The 23560-nt window shown below is 41.1% G+C and overlaps 2 protein-coding genes across 3 annotated transcripts in view; one reads left to right on the plus strand and one right to left on the minus strand.

Annotated features, from left to right (window-relative positions):
* Positions 1-894: 894 nt before the first annotated feature.
* On the minus strand, positions 895-21680 carry LOC118499951. Its single transcript, XM_036022603.1, is given in 4 exon segments — positions 895-1334; positions 1337-1575; positions 21292-21417; positions 21550-21680. Coding segments are annotated over 4 exon segments (609 nt in total). The 3' UTR covers positions 895-1221.
* SLC16A10 (solute carrier family 16 member 10) overlaps positions 21427-23560 on the plus strand; it is a 102986-nt gene continuing 100852 nt past the window's right edge. The window contains exon 1 of one of the 2 annotated variants that reach the window (XM_036024571.1): positions 21427-22012. In XM_036024571.1, coding sequence (XP_035880464.1) covers positions 21679-22012 — 334 coding nt within the window. In that variant the 5' untranslated portion in view covers positions 21427-21678. The remainder of the gene's footprint in view (positions 22013-23560) is intronic. The other variant, XM_028509692.2, reaches the window with a different exon arrangement.

A 23560-nucleotide genomic window follows, 5' to 3' on the forward strand; every position in this document is an offset into this window, starting at 1 on the left:
CGGAGGCTAAAAGACCAAAACTGAGGGGTTGACAGGTTTGGTTTCCCCTGGGACCTCTCTCCGTGGTTTGCAGATGGTCTCCTTTCTGCTGACGGGCATTCCTCTGTGCCCGAGCATCTCCGGTAGGTGCTTCTCCGTAGGTCCAACCTGCTCTTCTTCTGAGGGCGCTAGTCAGGTTCGAGGCAGGGACCATCCTAAAGGTATTCTTTTCACTTAATTACCTTTTTAAAGGCCCCAGCTCCCAACATGGTTATATTCTGAAGTACTTGGATGTTGAAAAACAAGACAACAGGCCCAAAATGGGGTCATTTATGCTAAGTCCCAGGTCACCAAACCAACACTTAGTTTCACCACTCTCAGGGAAGGAATCTTAAACCTGTCAATCAGGAATTGCTTCACCAGCACCAGTCAGGTGATTCACAGACAGACTCCTGTGACCCCCTCGCAGGGGCGCCCAACCTTTTGGCGTCTCTGAGCCACACTGGAAGAAGAAGAGTTGTCTTGGACCACACATTAAATACACAAAAATGAAAACTGATGAGAATAAAAAAGGTTTTAAGTAAATTTGCGATTTTGTGTTGGGCTGCGGGTTGGACACCCCTGCAGGAAAGTAACCTTCCAATAATCAACCATCTTTTTTGCCTAGAATAGTTTCCTTGTTCTTCCTCCCTTCTGCCTACAAATAGTCTTTCACTCTGCACAGCTTTTCAGAGCTTCTTTCTAGTTGCTTGATTGGATACTGCCCAATTCAAGTCAGTTTTTGCCTCAGTTTATCTTCTAACAGGACTTAGAGTTTCGACAATGAATTGGCGGGGGGGGGGGGGGGGCGGCGGGGGGGAGGAACACAACTCCATCCCCAACAGCAACTTTAAGGATTTTATTTTATTTTATTTTGCCATTCAAACGAGTTTTAATTCCAGCTGGTACAGAATTCTGGATGGAAGAGAGACTGAAGAACACACTTTGATAGGATTCTGGGCTGGGTTTACTCTGACCTTACAGCTAAAGTTGAAATGGCAGTGAGACGAACTAAAGAGACAGACACTGCATGATGATGATGATGATGATGATGATGATTAACAAAAGTTTATTCTTAAATGTACGACAGGCTACCAGACGACACTTCATTCTATAGGTGGCAAGAGATGTCATGACAGGAAATCCAGATGTTAAAACAGGAATGGAATAAAGGATCACTATTGCCCCAGGCATAAGAACAGCTCACCTTTTGCCAGATTTCTTGATTTCACCTGTAGCCAGGGGGCCCTCAGCCTTTGCTTTTAGCTTTTCAAGTTTCTTCTGCTCCTTTTGCTTCTGCTTGAATGCCCTGTCTCTTCCATCTCCTTGGCTTGCTTCTTGGGCTGCGTCAGGGGCTTCTTCTTGTCACCTTTGTGGCCGAATATGGTACTTGCTGCCCTTTCCCCAGACCCTTCCACCGGAAGCTCCCACTTTAAAGATTTTAGATTTTCTTTTAGAGCAGTAGAAAACCACTGCAGGGTTGAAGCAGGGGCTATGTTGGAGAAGATGTAGCAGATGCTTCTAGATATCAATTCTTTACTAACAAAACCCTGTTTTTTTGTTCAAGGCATTGATGTGTTCAACCAAAAATGCAAATGGACTGGTTCCCTTGGCACAAGGGGCGGTCATGTGACAATATAAGTGGCTAATGAGATATAATTTGGAAGTCTACTGAGTGGACTTCTAATAGTCTCAGAGAAAACTATTGTTTAGCTGATAAAAATATATGTTACTTTGCCTTATGCTCTTTCTTCTTTTTCCTGAGAAAAGGATATAATCCCTGGAGATACAGCAGCCATATTGCAACCATGAGGAGTTAGTTTTCATGTCAAGGATATAGAACAGGCAGAGAGAAGGAGCTTGGCTTTCAGATGACACCCTTGAACAGCTATGTAAATGCCAATCAGTGCATGTCCAGACTTTGTGTGGCATGAGAATATTAAATCCCTACTTGTTTAAACTACTGAGGTAGGGATTCCTATTACAGCTGAATGCACTCTGGATCAATACAGAGGGTTGGAGCAGAAGGAGGAACACTAATTGGAAAGCCTTTGTTAGAGTCCAGATTATTCTAACACAAGAACCTGTGTTAGAATGACGGTAAAGGACTGGGAGGAAAGACACAAGATATGTTACCTGAGCAGCCCCCACATGGATACCAAGAATATCCCTTCACTTATTCAGGGCCATGGAACCTGTCTGCATGTGAGGTATTGGAGAGACTGAAGGCTGGGGAGGTTTGGGAGGTTTCCTGGAGTATGTGGATTTGCACGTCAATGAATGAGAGATAGAAAACAACCTTATTTCTAGATCAAAGCTCACTCTTCCAGTCTCATTTTCTCTGTATTTGTTGTTTCCGTTTATTCACAAGAGACATTCCTGCCTCCTGGGCCTCTGTGAGAGTATTCCTAACCTATGGGCTGGAAATCTCAGACTTCACATTCTTGGCTCACCTGGGAAGACCTGGCAGGCATGACACTTCTTGTCACCTTGGCTCAAGGGAGGACCCAGCTGCTCCTGGGAGACCCACCTAAGAAACTGCTTTTCCAATAAATAAAACAAGGCAGCTTGAATCCGGCAATCTGCAGCAGGTTCCAAGATACTTTGGTAAGTGAGAAGAAGAAAAGTGCAGGCACTGTGTATAATACACCACCATTAGGGGGGGAAAGGAGGAACACACACTAGACTGGAACCGGTTTTCTGTTTGAAGTGAGCCGGGTGGCTGTGAGATAAGGATGGGAGGGGCTTATTTTTCATGTGCACCCTTTTTGCATTTAGAATTTTTTACCAGAACATGTTATAACCTATTCAAACAAATTATTATTTCTAATCAAAGCAATTTATGCAGCCTTACAAGTGAGGTTATGAAACATGTATAATAACATAGCTTATATTGTGGGCAGGAGGGGGTGGGTGGAGGTAGAAGAGGGTGTGGAGGGATAAATGGTAATAAAAAAATACAAAACAAATTGATATATTTTGATCAGTAAAAAAGAAACATAGCTTATAATACCATTGAAATGAACCATTATGTGCATTTATAAAACAAAAGTAACAATAAGCAAAACCCCAATGTATACAGAAGGGTGTTACAGAACACAACAAGGGGGGCCTGGGATGATATACTATTATTGAAAGAAGGCCCCGGGTCCGTTATGTCCGCCACCAGAGGAAAGACATCTCTCAATGCCAGAGATTTGTGAAAAGGAATGGAAATGTTTATTTAATGCTATACTAACTCAAAGTAGTGACCTAATGTCTTCACCAAAATCCCAAAGTCCCTTAAAACACCCACAAACAGACACAGTCCTTCCTTCCTTCCCCCTTTGCCCAGTCCAGAGTACCATATCTCAGGAAAGGAAATAGAAGTCCATGGCTCAGGCAGTCCTCTGGTTCTTCCCAGTTAGTACTCCATCTCGACTGGGAGACCTCCCTGGGTTCCCGGCACCCTCGGCTGAGTCGCCGGGATCTCTGCTAAAACCAGGTGGTGGTTCCCCCTTCTAAAGCTGTAGGGGTCCCCACTCTGCCAGGCTGCGTGGTTCCCTCTCTCTCTGGGATGCAGGAGTCTCCACTCTGCTAAAGACACGTGGTTCTCTCCTTCAGGGCTGCCGCGTGGTTCTCCCTCTCTCAGGGCTGCAGAAGCCTACACTCCGTCAAGTCCGAGTGCTTCTCCCTCTCAATGCAGCATAGTTCTCCTTTCTAAAGCAGCATGGCTCTCCTTCCTACAGCAGCATGGTTCTCCTCCTCTCAGGGCTGTGCATGGCTCTCTTTCTCAGGGCTGCGCATGGCTCTCCTTCTCAGGGCTGCACATGGCTCTCCTTCCTAAAGCAGCATGATTCTCTTCTCCAGGGCTGCTCATGGTTCTCCTTCCTAAATGGCCGCCAAATCTGGGTTTTAAATCCCTGCGGCCAATCTTCCTCTGCAGCCTCATTTCCGACTCCTCCCACACTCAGCTTCACATGCCAGAACTCGTATCCTTCCAGCTTTACTGGGCTGCCATCATGAGTCTGGGCAGGCGTGGCTCCATGTCCTGGAACCAATCCTCTCTGAGCTCCCACGCAGGCGCTATAACTCAGGGGACCCGCCCCCCCAGTTACATCTGGGTGGGGAAGTTACTTCTGGGTGGGGAAGTTACTTCCATTCCCCTGGCTTAGAGCTGATCACAGCTACTTAACATATCTATGCAACCAGTCAAAGGTTATAGATATGCTAAATGACCACGCCAGAGCTTAGCTGCAAGGCTGTTGCTATGCTAAACAGCTCTCAATGGCTCTGCTCCATTTGTCCCTTCCCCCAACCCACACCCTGGGCGGGGGGGGGGGGGGGGGGGAATGGAGACATCTTAAAATCTCCTGGACACCTTAAGTTCTGGACCGCATTTCAAATGCCTATTTGGGGCCCCCCTCTTGACTGCACCCTGTAACAAGGGCACTGGAGGGATAGATATCCTAAGGTTATTGGTGATTTTGGAAACCACAGGTGTTCTCTCCTTTTTTATTTTCAAATTTTCTTTTATTGTATCTTTCTTTTTAAAAAAGATTTTATTTATTTATTTTTTAGAGAGAGGGGAAGACAAGGAGAAAAAAAGGGAGAGAAATATCAATGTGTGGTTGCCTCTCATGCGCCCCCTCAATGGGGACCTGGCCTGCAACCCAGGCACATGCCCTGACTGGGAATTGAAGCAGCAACCCTTTGGTTTGTAGTCCCAATCCACTGAGCTACACCAAACAGGGCTCTTTTATTATATCTTTCATTTCATAATGGTGAAAACATAAATCTTATAACAAAGAAAATCAATTTCTTTTCCTTCTCAGACTGCAGCAACTGAGCTGTCCAGGAGAGAACTAAAGTGTCCACATGATGTTGACTCCCCTGTGGCTTGAAGGGTTAGATTTGGAGTAGAGATGAGGCTGACAGGCAGTGAACAGGGTTAAACAAAGACAAAGGCAGGAATTTCAACTGCCTTCCACCTGAGGGATTTCTTCACCTTCACCACTGATGTTTGTCTGGTGTGGAAGAGTCATGTGTTCTTGGATGGATATACCTGCTCCTTAAAGCTTTCTCTATCTGTTACGCTCCCACTTCTTGGGTCACCAACTCTTCTAAGTACTTTCTAGTTTGTAGCTCACAATTTCACACTTAACTCCTTTACTGCCTGGTAGCATCCATTATATTCTCCACGTGTGGGTGCATCTCCATCACTGGTTTGTCCCTGACAATGCTAAGAGTCCCTACCTCCTGCTCTGTGGAGTTGTATGGTCAACTGCTTTCTGGGTGTCTCCCTGGAGAGCACCAGGTACATTCAACAGGTTTGAAATGAAGGTGCAAATCCCTGGCCAAGCCTGCTGCCTGTGTGGTACTCGTCATCTCTATGAGTAGCACTACCACTCACCCAGTTGCTCAGCCAAGGATTTCTAAGTTCACCCTGACTGTCTCCTCTCCCTCTTTTCTGCAAGTTCTCCCCTTCTTTCTATACCCTTGCCTGTCATTGTTCATCCTTAATCTCCCAGCTGTTAGTCCAGTCCATCATTTTAAAATTAAAATCTCACCAAGCAGCTCTCTTACTTAAAAGACTCCCAGCAGAACTCCATGACCTGATAAAATCCAAATGCCTAGTGTGGTAGAAAATGTTCTTCGTGGTACATTCCTAGACTGCCTGTCTGGCCACATCCCCTGCCATTGCCTAATTATACAAACCTTCAGTTTCTTAATGCTCCTTGAACCAAATATGTTCTTTACAACTCCGTACTTTAGTACATGCTGTTTCTAATACTTAGCTATCTCCTACTCTCATTGCAGAATTACCTGAATTATCGCCTCCTCCCTGAAGCTTTCTGACTTCCCAGAAGGTAGCTGCAGTTCTCTCTTCTATGTGCCAGGATTTAATTCCTAATCCTTGCCACTACATAAGAACAGGGAGTGTATATTAATTCTTTATTTTCCCAGAGCCTTCCCTACACAATGTCCACCACACAGTAGGTGCTCAATATGTTGAATGAATTAATGAAAGGTTTGCATTGCTCCTGTGCTCCTACTATGCTACAGTTGCCCTGAAATGTGGTCAAATCACTGGGTGACAAAGAGCTGTGGACCAGAAGAGTCTTTGGTAAAGAAAACTTTCCTTTCACCTGTTTCTCTGGCTCTTCCCTCCAGCCCTTTCCCATGTATCTCTCGATCAGCAGACCTGGGCTATGTGGGTGGTAGTATGCATAATAAAACAACTAAGCCTTTGATTCGATTCTATTCTTAATTTTCATCCTACTCAACTCTATTCTTTCCAAAGGTTTAATAAGTAAGCATGAATTCTCCCTTGGCACCAGGCTGCAAATGGAGCAAGAGGATTCTATTATAGCTAAGAATCATCTGAGCAAACAGAGGAAAGGGGAGCATCAAAACTGTGCTGGCAGGAAAAGGGCTTCCAGGCCCTTGGAAGAGAGCTGCCCACCCCATCCTCTGGCTTTGATCTCCATGGCTCCATTAGAACAACGTATTATCTTTAACCAGCTCTTTGTTTCTATGCCAGGAATGTAGACCAAGGGATTGTACCATTAAACAAAAAAGAATAACAACAACAAATTGTTGTCAGAGTCAGACATGATACAGCATTAGGAGATGGGTTCTTTCAGACACACTCAAAAAGAGTCAGGAGGTTTTCACTAGAAATAAATACTAAAGGGTCTCAGGGCCCTGCACTCTTAGCCTGTCAATTGGTCCAAGATGCTAATCTTCAGATGTCTGGTGGTCAAAACAATGGAACAATTTCTTCCTGAGGTCATTCAGATGGTCATCTGAGGATCTGATGTATATCCAGGCATTGATTTGGGCTGGAAAGTTCAGAAGTTTAAGTTCTCAGGCTAGTTAGGGCAAGAATAGAATTGTTTCCTCATGCCTCGGCCTACTTTATTTTGATCACTTAGCAGCTTGACCATAGTGACTCCATTTTATTTCTTCACTTTATTCCTTGAGACAAGAAGCAGGAGTAGCTGTGGCTGTGATCTAGAAATGGGAGGAGGTAACTTCAGACTGCAGTTAACCAGCTTCCCGGGGAGCCACAGCCCCTCCTGACCAGAGGAGGCCCAGGCCCAGGACCTTCTGAAAGCAGCTGCTATCGCCACACATCCAGAGGGAGGTCATCACATGGATAGTGTGGGGACAGAGAAGACACCAAGTCTGCTGAGTATTCTCAGACGGTATTCTCTTCTTCTCTGGGGGGATGGTAGTGCCATTCACAGAATAAGGAAATCAGGGGTAAGTGGTCTTTCATTTACCGGCTGTGAAACCTTGGAGCCACTTTTACCTCCTTTGTGCACTTTCCCTTCCCTCACCAGCCTATCATTTAATAAGTTGCCAAGTTGGGTTAGTCCCCATCAGGGCACATGTGAGAGGCAACCAGTCTATGTTTCTCTCACATGCCAATGTTCCTCTCCCTCTTTCTCCCTCCCTTCCCCTCTCTCTAAATAAAACAATAAATCTTTTTAAAATTTTTTGAGAGAGAGGGGAAGGGAAGGAGAAAGAGGGAAGAAACATCAACGTGTGGTTGCTTCTCACACACCCCCAACTGGGGACCTGGCCTGCAACCCAGGCATGTGCCCTGACTGGGAATTGAACCAACGACCCTTTGGTTCACAGGTCAGCACTCAATCCACTGAGTCACACCAATGGCTGAGAATACTCAGCCAGGGCATAAATAAAATCTTTAAAAACAAACAAACAAACAAACAAACAAGCAGAAAACATACGAGAACCTGCCACTCCACTCCTCTTAGTGGTCTCCACTGGACTCAGAATAAAACCCAACTGCCTGCTCTAACTTGAGGCCTTTCTTCGTCTGGCTCTTGCTCTGTTTCAGATCTCATCGTGTATGTTCTCCCTGTCTGTTCTTTTGGCTGAGGGAGCAGCCCAGAACTTTTTGCTTTAGGGGCTCTGCTGTTCCCTCTTGTCCTGCAGGGCTGAGTTCAAGTGTCCCCTTCTCTGACTACCACCCAGCAGTGTCCCTGTCTGTCATTTGTTTTGGTTGTCAAATGATCTTTAATTGAAATATTTCCCTTTGTACTTTTCTTTTAAGATTATACTTATTTATTTTTAGAGAGAGGGGAATGGAGGAAAAGAGAAACATCTATCAATTGCCTCCTGTCCGCCCCCAACTGGGGACCTGGCCTGCAACCCAGGCATGTGCCCTGACCAGGCATTTTGGTCTGGAGGCTGATGCTCAATCCACTGAGCCACACCAGCGAGGGGTCCTTTGTAGTTCTTAACTAGCTGAGCATTCTACTACATGTTACTATATATTCATTTCTACACCAACACCAACTACTGTGCTAGGTGCTGGGGATTAATAGAGAACTCACAGACTCGCCCGTTAGTGAGTTTAGTGAGGAAGACAAACAAATAAAAAAAAAAATGATAGCATTGTGAATCAACTAGCTGGGCATCAACACTGCAGCCCACAGACTGGGCAGTCCCCAGGATCTCTTTAATGGTTCCAGAGAGTTCTTTAGCTAAAGATTAGTGCCGTGTAAAGATTAGAGAACAGGTCCAGACTGAGGATTTGTTTGTTCTGAATGATCAGTTTCACCATAACTCTCAGACCCTTCCAATCACTGGTTGCTTTGGTGATGTCATCACCAGCCCTTTATGGAGACAGACTCAGAGGGCCACTCTTGGGACTCAGGGCAGATGTGGCACAACTTCCCCACCAGGATACTTCAGGTATACGACTTTGGTCTTGTTGGGGTGGAACCTAGGTGGTGTGGTGGAAGCGGCCAGTGTCAGTAGAACCCAGATTCTGGACGACAGAAGAAAGTCGCACCTAGGCCTCCTCCGAGCTGAAAGCTGAAAGCTTGTCTGTCTGCTTTTTTAAATCACTGTATCCCCCAAATGCCTGACAAATGGATGTTCAGTAAATAGTTGTTGATTGAGTGCACAAAGGACCAGGGCTGTTGCCGCTCTAGGTGGGAAAGGTGGGTTTGGTTGTTTTGGAGTCTTATCTATTCTTGGGGCTGTTTTCACGGTGATGCTTTGAAAGGTTTTAACATTTTTGGTTGATCTGGAAGGTATTTTTTAAAAATAGAAAAAGACCCATTTTGGTTTGTGAGACTAGTAGATAACATTTTTTTTGAGGGAAATAGCACTCCAATTTTATTTAACATCAATAAATAGCATTAACAAAATGATGATATGCTGAAATACAAGCTAATATAGATCTTAATGATATTTTAAATAGTTGGGTATAGATTATTAAGAAAAACCTTCTTAAGTAAAAATATTCTCATATAATTTGGTTAGTGTAAGTTAAAGATAACTAGAGAATCATCAAAAAGATGTCCTTAAATTAATTTTAAAGTCTTTAAAATATATTCTTAGTTTTATCTCACTAAGTGAAAAATGTATCAAAATAAATTTGTGCTTGTGGAGATCTTACATTGAAATATAATTTTAAAAGAAATTGAAATATTAGATAAGAATAACCAAACATGCAAAAACATCCCAAAATAAAATCAAAAGGAATATACATATTTCAGAAAGAGTTTATTTAGGTTACTTTTTAAAAAAGGTTTTATTTATTTACTTTTAGAGAGGGGGAAGGAAGGGAGAAAGAGAGGGAGAGAAACATCAATGTGTGGTTGCCTCTTGTGTGCCCCCTACTGAGGACCTGGCTTACAACCCAGGCATGGGCCCTGACAGGGAATCAAACTGGCAACCCTTTGGTTCACAGCCTGTGTTCAGTCCACTGAGCTACATCAGCCAGGGCTATTTAGGTTACTTTTAACATAACAATTATTATTCTTAACCACAACTTTTTTAAAAGTCATTATAATAACTGACAGAAATTTCATCTTTACTCTAATTGATTTTACTACATTTTAAGTTTTTTAAGATGTCCTCAGTAATCTAATCTGTAGCTGACAGGAAAAGATATTCTATAGTCCACAGTGATTTTAGTAGATAATTTTTTGAAATATTTGAAGCAATTTCTGGAAAGCATCCATTTCCTGATTCTGCCTGTTGCCCTCCCCATAGCACTACATGCACGTCAGCATTAGCTTATGTTTTCCACTGATGTTTTCTGGATTTCTTTTTTAAAAATTTTTACTTATTGATTTGACAGAGAAGGAAAGAGAGAGAGAAACATCGATTTGTGGTTCCACTTATTTATGCATTCATCAGTTGATTCTTGTATGTGCTCCGATCAGGGATCAAACACCCGACCTTGGTATATCAAGACGATGCTCTAACCAACTCAGCTTCTCGGCCAAGGCCATGTTTTCTAGATTTTTTGACACATTGCCTTCCTGATTTCTGATTTAACAAGGAAACCCTAGTTGGAATAAAAACTAGGTTGGAATAAAAGCCCAGCTTTTTATTCCAATTAAAATTATTCTACAACAGTAGTAAGAAGAGTGGCAAAATTTGTTTCATATCATTTGCTAACTCTTCATAAAGAGTTGGCCAGTTTCAAAGAGGGGCCAGAGTATGGCTGACTCAGTGTCCCCTCACCAGAGATTGCTAGCAGCCAATGGCAAGGGTCCCAGCCAAGAGAAAAAGGCAGCTTGTTTACTGAGAAGCCAAGGTCTTGCCCCTGAGCATCATTAGGAGGTGCTCTACGGGGGAGGAAGAAGTAAGTAGGGACCAGAAATCTTTTCCAAGAGAAAAAAAGAGTTAAGGAGAAAAGTGAATCCTATCAAAATAAAAAATGGGATAGACCAGGGCTATGAGGCTTACATATTCACTTACTTCTTCATTTTCATTTACGCATCTATTCAACAAACATTTGGCGCTTTGAGCAAGGCACCAAACTAAGTCCCCGATGACAGACTAAAGAATGAATGAGTCTTGGTTCTTGGATGTAAATAGCTCACATTACATGGCCAAATGATACGTACGGTGTTTGTGAAAGTGGCTTGTGAATGGCAAACACTGCAATGTGTTGGTTATTTTTCCAACAGTTAATACAGTGGCTGGCATGGAACAGGTGTTCAAAAATGGCTGTTGAATGAATGAATAAGGAGCAGCATTGAAACAACAAGCCACAATATGTGAGTACTGGAGACAGTAGAGGCTGAAAACTACAAAGGAGATCTGTGTGATTCAGGAAAACACCAAACAGGGCTCCTTGATTATTTCAGCGGTTGGGAACTCAATGTCCTAAATACTGCTCTTCTTGTAACTATGTGACTTGGGCACCTTAATCTCTCTGGGATTGAGTAATGGAGGACCCCCTGCTGTGAGACTACCTCCCCCCACCCCCCACCTGTGATGTGCTGTATTTGTGAAATGGGCTCCATCCTGAAATTCGTTAAAGTAGCTGGAGTTAGAATAATACATTACTGCTTCTCAGTTGTAAATCCCTTCAAGTCCCATGGAAGGAAACCATAAAACTATTAATGAACATTTCCCTTTTTGTGTGTAGGAATGTGCTCAGCTCAAATGGGAACTGCTGGTTAAATTAAAACCTTACGCGGTTGCTTATAAGAGCTTGTCTTTCTTCCGTTGATCTTCAAGCAGCTGCAATCAGAATTTAGTGTCTAGTTTGGAAATTAATTAGCTTGTCAAGTTTTGAGTCTTACTTGTTTTGAGAGATTTACAATAATGTGCCAAATTAGCTCCCTCAATTTCTTATATCATCAAGTGATCATTAGTGGATATAAATATAACAAAGAAAAAGTTTTCAAAGGCTGTTTGACTGTCAAAGCCCATATCACTCTTAATTTGCACCCTGTCGGGAGAAATGGGGCCAGAAACCCCAGGGCAGAGAAGTCCAACAATTCCCCAAGTGGAGAGAAGTCAAAATGTAATCCTACAATCTCATTAAAGCTTTATGACTATAATTATTACTTCAAAGCCATCAGGTGGTATAGACATGCATTACTATTGTGGACATTGAGTGGTATGTCTACGTTTTTGAACAGAGAGATTACTTTGAGGGTAAATTCATCATAAGTAGTAGGGATTTATTTTCTATTAAAACATTTTTATATATCTCATTATATGGTAAATAAATATTCATTATTAAAGAGTTAGAAAATGTAGAGACATAACAAAGAGGAAAAAAACACTCAAAAGCCCATCCTGTAGGGAAAAAACACATACTTTTTAAAATTAAAAAATGGGATTATACTATTTGTAACAGGAAAAATACTCAGAACCTAAGATCAAAATGCCTGTTTTCATATTTCTGTACTAGAGGAAGCAGCACCTAGAAAGCATAGAGCTGAAGGCCGACACTTGTTTTATAAATATAAATGCAAAGGAAAATGAAAACTGAAAAAATACCTTGGTAATGAGGCAATTTTCATGTTGCCTTATATTTGTATGGAATTACTTGAGGTTAGAGAATTTCAGTTCCTTATTTCTTCTGCTTAGTCCTAATAAATGTTTATTGAATTGTTTGCTGACTGGTAATGTTCTAGTATTCCACTTAATCAAGTTTGATGTAGTGTTTATTATGCTCAAGTGCCAAGCTTACCTGGAATCGGCCTGGAGCAGTGCTTTGTACTTAGTAGATAATCAATGAGTTTTTGTTGAATAAGTTCATTCATGTAGGGTATTTAAACCATAGTTTCAAATATCATTTGAGCATACCAGCCTAGGATGTTGTATTCACATAGTTCATAGGTCTTAACAACCTTGAGAACATCCTTTTCTTAAGAGACCTGAATGACACGCACAAAGTGCAGGCTGACACCATTATAAATGGCACGCTTCAAAAGTGACCCAGAGTTTGTCTGGCTACTAAGAGAAAAATTCGGTTCATAGCAACAGTGAATAAACTGCAAACTTTTGGGAAAGATTATCACAAGGAAGAAAGAATAGGTCAAGTGTGCTGCTTTAACAATTCCCCATCAGAACGTGATAGAGTTTATTTCAAAGACAAGGAGAATTCCAGAGAAAAGGGAATGACTTGCTCAAGGCCATATAGCTAGCTAATAGCAATGACAAGACTAGCAGCCAGGTCTCCTGAATCCTGATTCTTTGCTTTTCTACCACCATGCTCTGAAATAGCATTATGTCCTACAAATAAATGCTGGGTCAGTGGCCTCAGTTTTGAATACTTCCACATTATATTTCATCTAGTGATGAAAAGCAAATGCTTACCACCTTTATTGTAGACGGAATAATAGCCTACATCCTAATAATCCTCAGAACCTGTGAATCTGTCACTTTAATAATAAAAGGTGATTAAGCTAAGCATTCGGAGATAAAAGGATTATCCTGGATTGCTTGGATGGGCCCCAAGTAACCATAAGCATCCTCATTGGAGGAGTCAGGAGTGTCAGAATCAGAAAAGAGCCAAAGATTGGAGTGATGTAGCCTGATGACAAAGAATGTGGAAGTTGGAAGAGGCAAAGAACAGATTTTCCCTTGAAGCCTCCAGAAGGAACCAGCCCTGGTAACAAATTGATATTAGCCCAATGCCTCATTTCAGATTTCTGACCTCCAAATCTGTGCTGTTTTAAGCCACTAAGTTTATGGTAATTTGTTACAGTAATAGGAAATTAATATAATCTTCATTTTAAAGTAGTTCTAATCTATTATTTTTTATTAGACTGTTGATGATTTGGAGGGTGGATAGGTGGTAGAAGAAATCCTTTTTTGCATCTGGCTAGACTGAAAACCAAAGGGTCACTGGTTCCACTCCCAGTCAGGGCTCATGCCTGGGTTGCAGGCCAGGTCCCCAGTAGGGGGCACACAAGAGGCAACCACACATTGACGTTTTTCTCCTTCTCTTTCTCCCTCCCTTCTCCTCTCTCTAAAAATAAATAAATAAAAATCTTTAAAAAAAAGAATTCCTTCTTGTTTTGTGAGTGGTCAAATATTTTCTACTTTGTATTTCAAAAGATATGTTTTGTGTTTATCATATTCATTTCTTTTTATCTCTCCTTTTATCAAGCACTCTGTTTACATATCCCATTCATATTTTTCTACTCCTATTCAAACAAATCTATAAAGAGTCATTAGAGAGAGTCAAAGTTGAAGCTTCTCTTTGTGCCTTTGATCACAGACCCAGCATATGTGTCTCATGCTCTCTCTCCATTCCAGTTCTTTTTTCTCTTTGTCTTTCTTTTTCACAAGATCCTCCTTTCCTTCTGCACATTTTTTCTGTTCTTCTGCTCCATTTAATTTCAGTTAAATTGCTTAATCATCTACTTCCTTCTGTTTTTCTTTGGTGCTCTCTCTGACCCTGTCATATTCTTGAGTTTCCATCTGATCTTGCTCACAATAGTCTGGACACTTTCTCTACTTCATCCACACTTCCAGAATTTCTCACCCAGTGGCTGAAAACCAATCAGAGGACTCAAGAGATCCTCAATTTGAAGGGTTTTCAAAAATTATCTAGTGTAACTGTCCACCCATTCATGTTTGAATCATACTTTTCCCCTAATATATTTGACAAATAACTTTCTTCCACAAGTTTTTTGTTGTTGTTATTTTCTTTTGTTTTCAAGTCTGTGTCAGGTTTATTTATGCTCAGCCTTTGCTGTAGCATACCCAGGGTACAGAGCTAATTCATCAGAATTCTAAACTGATTGCTTTAAAATTCGACCCCTAACTGCAGTTAAAACTGCAGTTAGATTAGTTGTTAAGTTTTGGTTTGGCGACTTGGCTTAGTAAAAGTGACTCCATTTTGGGTCTTTTGTTTCTTTTTTACATCATCATCATCATCATTATTATTATTATTATTTACTATGTGTATTAGTTTGCTAGGGCTGCTATAACAAAATATCACAGACTAGGTGTCTCAAACAATAGCAATTTGTTTTCTCACAGTTCTGGAAGCTAGAAATCTAGTACCAAGGTGTAAGCAGGTTTGATTTCTTCTGAGGCCTCTCTACTTGGTTTACAGATGGCCACCTTCTCTCTGTGTCCTCTCATGGCATTTCCCAGGTGTCTTCCTCTCTCTCTTTGTATACTGTCATCTCCTCTTCTTATAAGGACACCAGTCAGATTGGACTAGGGCCCACTCTAATGGTCTTCTTCCAACTTAATTACCTTTTTATAGGCCCTGTCTTCAAATACCATCACATTCATTGTAAGGTGCTTGGGATTAAGGCCTTGATGTATGATTTTCTGTTTTGGGGAGGGATACAACTTAGTCCACAACACTATGGTTCTAATTTTACTTTAAAATACACATTTTCAAAAAAATTGAAAGGAACTATAGTAGATCTGTGACATTGTGAGCAATCCTGAAGATTCATAATATGTGTGGTCATTGGTAAAAAAAACTTTGCTCATGTACAAATCTGAGTCATACGGACTGCTAAAGACTGCCTGTGGCAGTAACCACTGGGCATCCTCATCTCATCAGGTTTCTTTTTTTCTTTTAGAATTTATTTATTTACTTTTTGAGTGAGGGGAAGGGAGGAAGAAAGAGAGGGAGAGAAACATCAACATGAGAGAGTTACATGGACTGGTTGCCTCTTGCATGCCCCCAACTGGGGACCTGGCCCACAACCCAGGCATGTGCCCTGACTAGGAATTGAATAAGTGACCTTTTGGTTTGCAAGCAGGTGCTCAATCCACCGAGCCACACCAACTAGGGCCTCATCAGTTTCTTTATGTTTTACTTATTATCTTAGATGCAGCAATTTTCATTAAGAGTCACATAATTTTTTTGGTGATACCATACCATATTTTATAGGGGAAATATGCTACAAAGTATTTATAAATAATGAAGCTCTCCCATAAATGTGTAAATAATAAAAAGTATTAAAGGTTAAGACAGGTTATTTGAGTAATATGACAATGTTATTTTAATTTTGTTTTTTATAATATTTGCAATTTGAGCATGTATTGTTCTTATAACTGGGTAATAAATTTATGTTGTTTAAAAAATACTGAAAATTTTCCACCAGAAAATGTGGGACCAAAATTGATGTGTTCGATTTCATTGTTTGTGATTCTTTACATTTTTAAAAATTCTATTTAGTTTGGTTTGACAATGATTTGTTGTACACCAACACCGTGCTCGGTATTACGGTTCAAAGTGTTATGAGACATCATCTGACCTGTTTGAAAAGCCTTACTCTAGTTAAGGAGACTGAAAACTACTTTGCTGAATGTGAAAACTGCTGTAAATAAAATATGGAAGCCTAGAGGAAGAATCAATAAAAGCTTCATAGAGGTGACTTCCATCTTAGAGTTAAACCTTGAAGATAGAGTAGGATTTCACCATTCAAAGAAGGGGAAAGATGTCCCCTTTTAAAAGCAGGGTCTGCGGGGAGGCAGGCAGGCATGGAGGTGTTTATATCTGTTTTTGAAATGTGGAGCAGGCCTTAAGCCTGGAGAATCATGTATAGGCAGGGATACGGAGGATGAAATGGTGGAGGCAGAGTTTTTGGCATTGAAACTAGTTTGGAAGTCATTATGCTGGTCCCTGAGAAATTATAAGGAATCATTAAAGAACTAGCAGCTAGATGGGGAGTAGGGGCCCATCAGAAGACCATCTGGAGCTAGAGTTGGCACCATTGTATTTGCGGGAACTAGCAAAGAGGTACTGGGTTGGACAAAAAGTTCATTTGTTTTTTTTTTCCATAAAATGGCTTTAGTAGTGCTTAGTTGCCTTTAACTTCATTTGAAACAATTTTGTTATATTTTATTGTGGCAGCTGTCATATCAGTGTGCATTAAAAAAAAACTTAACAAAATTGGTGAATTTATGTGTAGCCATTTTAATATTGAAGGCAGAAAAAAAGACACATTTTTGGCATATTATGCTTTATTATTTTAAGAAAGGTAAAAACACAACTGAAATGCAAAAAAAAAAAAAGATTTGTACAGTGTATGGAAAAGGTGTTGTGATTGATCAAACATGTCAAAAGTAGTTTGCAAAGTTTCATGCAGGAGGTTTCTTGCTGAACAATGCTTCATGGTTGGGCAGAACAGTTGAAGTTGATAGCAATCAAATTGAGACATTAATTGAGAACAATGTTCAACCTTTGAGAGAAAGCCAACCCACTCAAAATATCCAAATCAATCAAGTTATTGGTGAAAATGAAAAATGTTCCTTTTATCAAGTTGTTGGTGAAAATGAAAAATGGACTCTTTGGCCAATGCAATACAATGAGATACCACCTCAGACCTGTCAGGATGGCTAGTATCAAAACATCAACAAATAACAAATGTTGGTAAGGATGTGGAGAAAACAGAACCCTTTTGTACTGGTGGCAGGACTTTAAATTAGTACATCCACTATGGAAAACAGTATGGAGTCCTAAAAAAATTAAAATAGAACTACCATATGATCTAGCAACTCACTTCTGGGTATTTATCTGAAGAAAACGAAAACACTAATTTGAAAAGATATGCATACTCCTACTTTGTTTATTGCAATGTTATTTATACTAGCCAAGATATAGAATCAACCTGGGTATCCATCAATAGATGAATGGATAAAGAACATGTGACACATAATACAATGGAATATTAATTACTCAGCCATAAAAAATGAAATCTTGCCATTTGTGACAACATGAATGCACCTAGAGGGTATTGTGCTAAGTGAAATGTCAGACAGAGAAAGACAAATACTGTATGGTTTCTCCTGTATGTGAAATGTAAAAAAATAAAATAAAATAAACAAACAAACAAAACAGAAACAGATTCATAGAAAAAGAACAGACTGATGATTGCCAGAAGGGAAGGGTTTGGCGATGCATGTAAAGGTTAAGGGGAATAAGAGGCACAAACTCCCGGTTATAAAATAAATAGGCCACAGAGATGCAGTGTACATTGTGGGGAATATAGTCAATAATGTTGTAACAACCTTGCACAGTGATAATGGTCACTAAGTGTGGTGCTCACATCGCGATGTATATAAATATACAGTCACTATGTTGTACACCTGAAACTACTATAATGTATGCCCACTTTACCATAATAAAATTTTTTTAAAAGGCTAAACACCAACTTGTCTGATTTAATAAGAATTGGGTCTGGAATCCAATTTGGAGTCCAAGATATCTTTTTCTTGGAGCATTGAAACTTAAAGTAACACTTTAATTTTATTGTTTAAGGCACTTTATAGCTTTCAAAGTGCTTTTGTTTTATTATTTCATTTCACATCGTGAAATCTTTTCTTTCACTAACTTAGAAATTTGAAAAAAAAAACAAAGAAAGCAGTGCAGATGAAAGTACAGCCAACCCCTAGTGTAGCTGAACTGGAACTTTGTTTGTATTGCCAAACGCCCGTGTACATCCTCCACTCAGACCGTAGCCTGGAGAATCCTCTGCTCTGGAGTAATTGAGCCAAACAGATCAAATTAGTATGGCCAGAGAGATGCTGTATCAGATTTTGTAAATGGTGCCTTTTGTGAGTTGGAGAAAGAGCAACTGGTAGAAAATAAAAAACTTTTTCTTTATGGAATAGATAACATAACAGCTGAGGACAAGGATGTATAAAATCCTACCTTTAAATCCTTCTATTTTTAAAATTTCCTGAATTGGTACAGTTGTGATTAAATAAAAGTTGTATTTATGAAGATGTAAACATCCATTTGAATTACTTTGCTCCCAAGAAAACAGGGGTCATGAGAGGCCCTAGAAGGAAACACGGACATTATCAGTGGTGATGAGAATCACCGTTAACTGTTTCCTGACAGCTCGCTGTGAGCGGAGTGCTTTGTGGGTTCTAACTCATCAGTGCTTTAGGTCAGAGCTGCTTCTATAGCAATCCTCCCTGAAAAGTGTCACACTTTAACCCAAAATTAGGGTACACTAGATTATGTTTAGAAATAATACTGACACACAAGTAGAAAAAAATTTTGAGAATGAGTTATATACTTAAAAATAACATTCCACAGCCTCCATACAAATATATGTAGCACTTATAAATAAAACGAAAGTTTAAAGATAAACTATCATGTTTAATATATCTATATGCATATATACATTTTTACAAGATGAAATAAACTTATTTTTAAAAGTTTTAAATTTATAGAAAAATTCTAAAGATATAATACAGCATTCCCATACCCCTGCATCCAGTTTCTCCAATTATTAACAACTTAAATTAGTTGCCACATTTGTTAGTATTAACGAGCCAATATTAATAATGAACTAATTTCCATATTTTACTCAGATTTCCTTAGGTTCTTTTTTTTATTGATTGATCTTTCAGAAAGAGAGGAAGGGCGAAAGAGAAATACTGATTTATTGTTCCATTTATTTATGCATTCATTGGTTGCTTCTTGTATGTGCCCGGACTGGAAAGAGAACCCACAACCTTGGTGTATTAGGATGATGCTCAAACCAACTGAGCTACTTAGCCAGAGCCCCTGGGTTTTTATTTAATGTTCTTATTCTGTTCCAGGATCCCATCCCAACATTATATTTATTCATCATGTCTCCAGTCCCTCTCGGCTGTGACAGTGTCTCAGACTTTGCTTGTTTTGGATGTCAGTTGACAGTTTTGGATGTCACTTGACTGTTTTGGATGTCACTTGACAGTTTTGAGTAATACTGGTCAATTATTTTGAGGGATGTCCCTCAATTGAGATTTGTCTTATTCCCCCCACCCCCATGATTAGACTGGGGTTATGGATTTTTTTGGAGGAAAATCACAGAGATAAAGTGCCATTTTCATCACATTATATCAGGGATACATACTTGATTACCTGGCTGAAATAGTGCTTGTCAGTTTGTATACCCTAGAGACTACCCTGGATTCTCCCCCTTTTCGTACTTTTCTTTTTGAAGTAACACACTGTGCACAGTCCACACTTAAGGAGTGAGGTGTTGTACTTCACCTCCTTGAAGATGTCATATTATTGAAAATTTTCTGCAGGAGAAATCTGAGTATTCCCACTGCCTACCCTCCCCCCCATTTATGTCCTTAATAATTTACTTATGTCAGTATCGACTCATGGATATTTATTTTATATTTTGTGTTATAATCCATACTTTATCTGATGTGCTTTCTTTGCTCAATAAAATGTGGACAACTTTTGCCCTGGCTGGTGTGGCTCAGTGGAGTGAGCATTGGCCTGTGAACCAAAAGGTTACCAGTTTGATGCTGACCAGAGGATATGCTTGGGTTGCAGGCCAGGTCCCTGGTTGGAGGCAGCCAGTCAGTTGATGTTATCTTTTATATAGATCTCTCTCTCTCTCTCTTTTTCTCCTTCCCTTCCCCTCGTTCTAAAAGTAAATAAAATAGAATAAAATAAAATAAAATAAAAGTAGACAACTTTCAAAGTCAATAGATGAACATGATAACTTTTAGAAGTTATACATTAATAGTATGCATTTAATCAGTCCTCTACTGAGGCACATTTTTGCTTTCCCCTTTTCCTCACTTCCAACAATGATGGGATAATATTCTTGTACATTCACTTTTCAGGGGGCACTTGCGTGACTATTCTTAGTTTATTATTCTAACCCCATCCCTAGGATGCATTATACTTGCTTTCCTCAGTTTGCACCGTTTTCTCTACCTGGAAAAAATACTCTACCCCCATCTCTGCCCGCTGAAGTTTCCTCTTTGATTCAGGGCTCAGCTCAAAAGGCCACTTGCTGTGGAAACTTTTCTCTGATGTTTCAAATATAATTTAATGGTTGCATTCCACTTCTCTTTGTTGAATGTATATTAAAACACCTCACCTGAGCCTCCTATTCTATCCCAGCACTTTTTCCTACTAGTTCATGAACGGGCACAGGCAGAAATGTGATCAGCCATACTCATCTGTGTACTCGCACCATCACTGCAGTGGGCACATAAAGTAACTATGGAATATTTTGACTTTGAAATGATGAATCTGAGTAACTGAGATTTGAAAGGGTGCTCAATATTGCATAGCTAATTACACTTCCTTTCTTTTCTTACATTGTTGTTCCATGCTTTAGCTTTTAAGTGCAAACAATTTTGCTGTAGTTTAACAACAGTGATGTTTACTAGCTGTCTGTAAAAACTGTTTATTTGAAGATTTTGGTATTATACACTGTATGTTCCAAAATGAGCATCTTCAGTTCAAAGGAAATTGTATATGAATGCAGGAGAAATAAAGTTAATTAAATAAGGAGCCTGATCTTCTGACTCCGTTTTTAAGTAAGCAGGTGGCAAAATGTTTCTTACATGTTATAATTAGTAATTAGAGCTGAATGCCAAAAGAAAAAAACAAACCCAAGACAAAGAGACAATGTTTGGTTGTGAAGTTGTCAGTGAGCTGAGACTAAGGATCCCATCCTATTGCCCTGTGGACCCTCCGGCCTGCACCTAGAAGACGCGCCCCTTCCGTTAACACTGAGGCCGAGTGACCTACACTTCGTGACCCCCCACCTGGATCTGCGCTCCTGGGGAGGGGGGGAGGAGGGCCCCGCCTCCATTCTCCCGTAGCCCAATCGCTTGGACACTTTGGGCACGTCCCGCTGATGGCCACGCCCCCAGCCGACGGGGTAGGGGCGTCTTTAAGAGCCAGTGACTGGGCCGCGTAAGGCTGCGCGCCTGTAGACTGGGGTTTCAAGTCCCGGACCCTGGGGCTTCTCCACGCAGCCGCTATTCTCCAGGCAGCCCCCAGCGCCTTGCGGCGCCCCTTACCTGCGGTTCCACAGCTCTCGCTTCGGCCTTGCTAGCTCGCCCTCCGGGCTCCGGACAGCTCCTCTGGGAGCCCGCAGGGAACTCTTGCCCCTCTCCCTCCCGCGCCGCCCAACGGGGTCCGCCGGGGCCATGGTGCCCTCCCCTGCGAAGCCCGGCTCCGCGCAGGGGACGAGCGAGACAGAGTCGCTCGGCCCCGCGCCCATGGGGGCTCCTCCGCTGACGGGCCTGGGACCCTCAGACGGTCCGGAGGCGGCCGCCGAGAATGTAGAGGTAGAGTTGGCGGGGCCGGCGGGTGCCGAGCCCCCTCAGCCTCCCGAGGGCGGCTGGGGCTGGCTGGTGATGCTGGCGGCCATGTGGTGCAACGGGTCGGTGTTTGGTATCCAGAACGCCTGCGGGGTGCTCTTCGTGTCCATGCTGGATACCTTCGGGTCCAAGGACGATGACCAGTTGGTCTTCAAGACAGGTGAGGCGCAACGCCCGCTGCAGCCAGCCCCGGGGGACAGGCGTGCCTTCCTCCCACGAACGCATTCCGCGTGCCAGGTGTGGGTCCACGCCCGTGTGTGCATCGCGGAGAGACCCTGTGTGCTTAGATGTATGGGCGCTTCTCTTGTGGGTGGGGGTCGCTCTCTGCTAAATACAGAAAGCACAGTAGGCAGCCAGATTAGGGATTGAGAAGAGGGAAGGTGAGGGGTTACTTTTTCCTGTCCTGTTGTCCTGCTTAACGATTTACCAAACTAGATAAAAAAGGTGAAACGCAACATGGGAGTGGGGGTTGTAGAGCGTTATTATGTGATCTCTTGATTGATAAGGTAAAAAACAAGTCCAAGACCTCCTCTGTAACTCTTTTACGTATATTATTTACTTTATCCTGCAAGGCGGCGTTGTCAACCCCATTTAGGTCAGCAAACTGGCGCTTGGTGAAATCAAGTTTCTTGGTGAGTAGCAGAATGGAGATAGAAGACACATCTTATGACTTAAAGGGCAGGTGATTTTCATGACTAAATCAGACTCCCTCCCTGACACCTGGGGAACTTTATATGATAATAGTCTTTTTTTAACTTTAATTTTAAAATTATGTTACTTGGGTCTTTAGTGAACATATAATCAATATATAAGACTGCTATAACAAATTCTAAGGCAGACATAATGTTGAGAGTTTTAAAACCTTATAAATATCAATAGTATTACATGTATCATTCTGCAGTTTGCTTTTTTTTTTTACTGTATTATGTCTGCGATTTACCCATATACCTCAATTTGAGCTGGTAGCTTAGTTTTTTTGTATTAATTCATAGTTTCCATCATATGCTATATTATACTTTATTTTTGCAGTGTCCCTTTAGTAGACGTTAGATTATTTCCAAACTTACTATAAACAATGCCACAATGAATATTCTTGTATGTACCCTATCTCCTTGGGCATGTGTTAAATAAGGTACCATATTTACCTTGGAATTTCTGTTCCATAAATAACTCTTGAAGCTGTTGTATTATGCAGGTCACAGGGCTAGGTACAAAAGTGCTAAAAATGTAGTATCATATACTTACTTTGTAAGGAAGGTTACCATTAAAAAGTTTAGTAGGATGTATATGCTTATGTAATAGTAAACACATATTTTACTATATGAGTATCAGGTATCTGGGAGGGAAAAGCTCAAGGAGGCTGAATTGACAGTGTTACCATTTTAAGACTAATTCCTTCAGCATTTAGCATATTCTTGTCTAGGATTACAGATTTTTAATGCAATCAAAACAGCAAGACAACAGCCTTTCATATACTACTGTTTTTGCAAACTCAGGTAAGTTTATTCATTGGTATCTGTGGCCTGCCTTCCTTCCTCCCCCCCTCCCTCCTCCCTCCCTCCCTTCCTTCCTTCCTTCCTTCTTCTGAGATAGAGAGCAACTGCTGGAGAAAGACCATAGCTTTGCTGGGGATCAGAGTTTTGCAGTGTTGAAGCCTCTGCCTACCAAGTTCCTACTGGCTACAATATTCCATTATTGGCTAGCTGAA

This window comes from Phyllostomus discolor, chromosome 4, assembly GCF_004126475.2.
Source record: "Phyllostomus discolor isolate MPI-MPIP mPhyDis1 chromosome 4, mPhyDis1.pri.v3, whole genome shotgun sequence".
NCBI lineage: Eukaryota > Metazoa > Chordata > Mammalia > Chiroptera > Phyllostomidae > Phyllostomus > Phyllostomus discolor.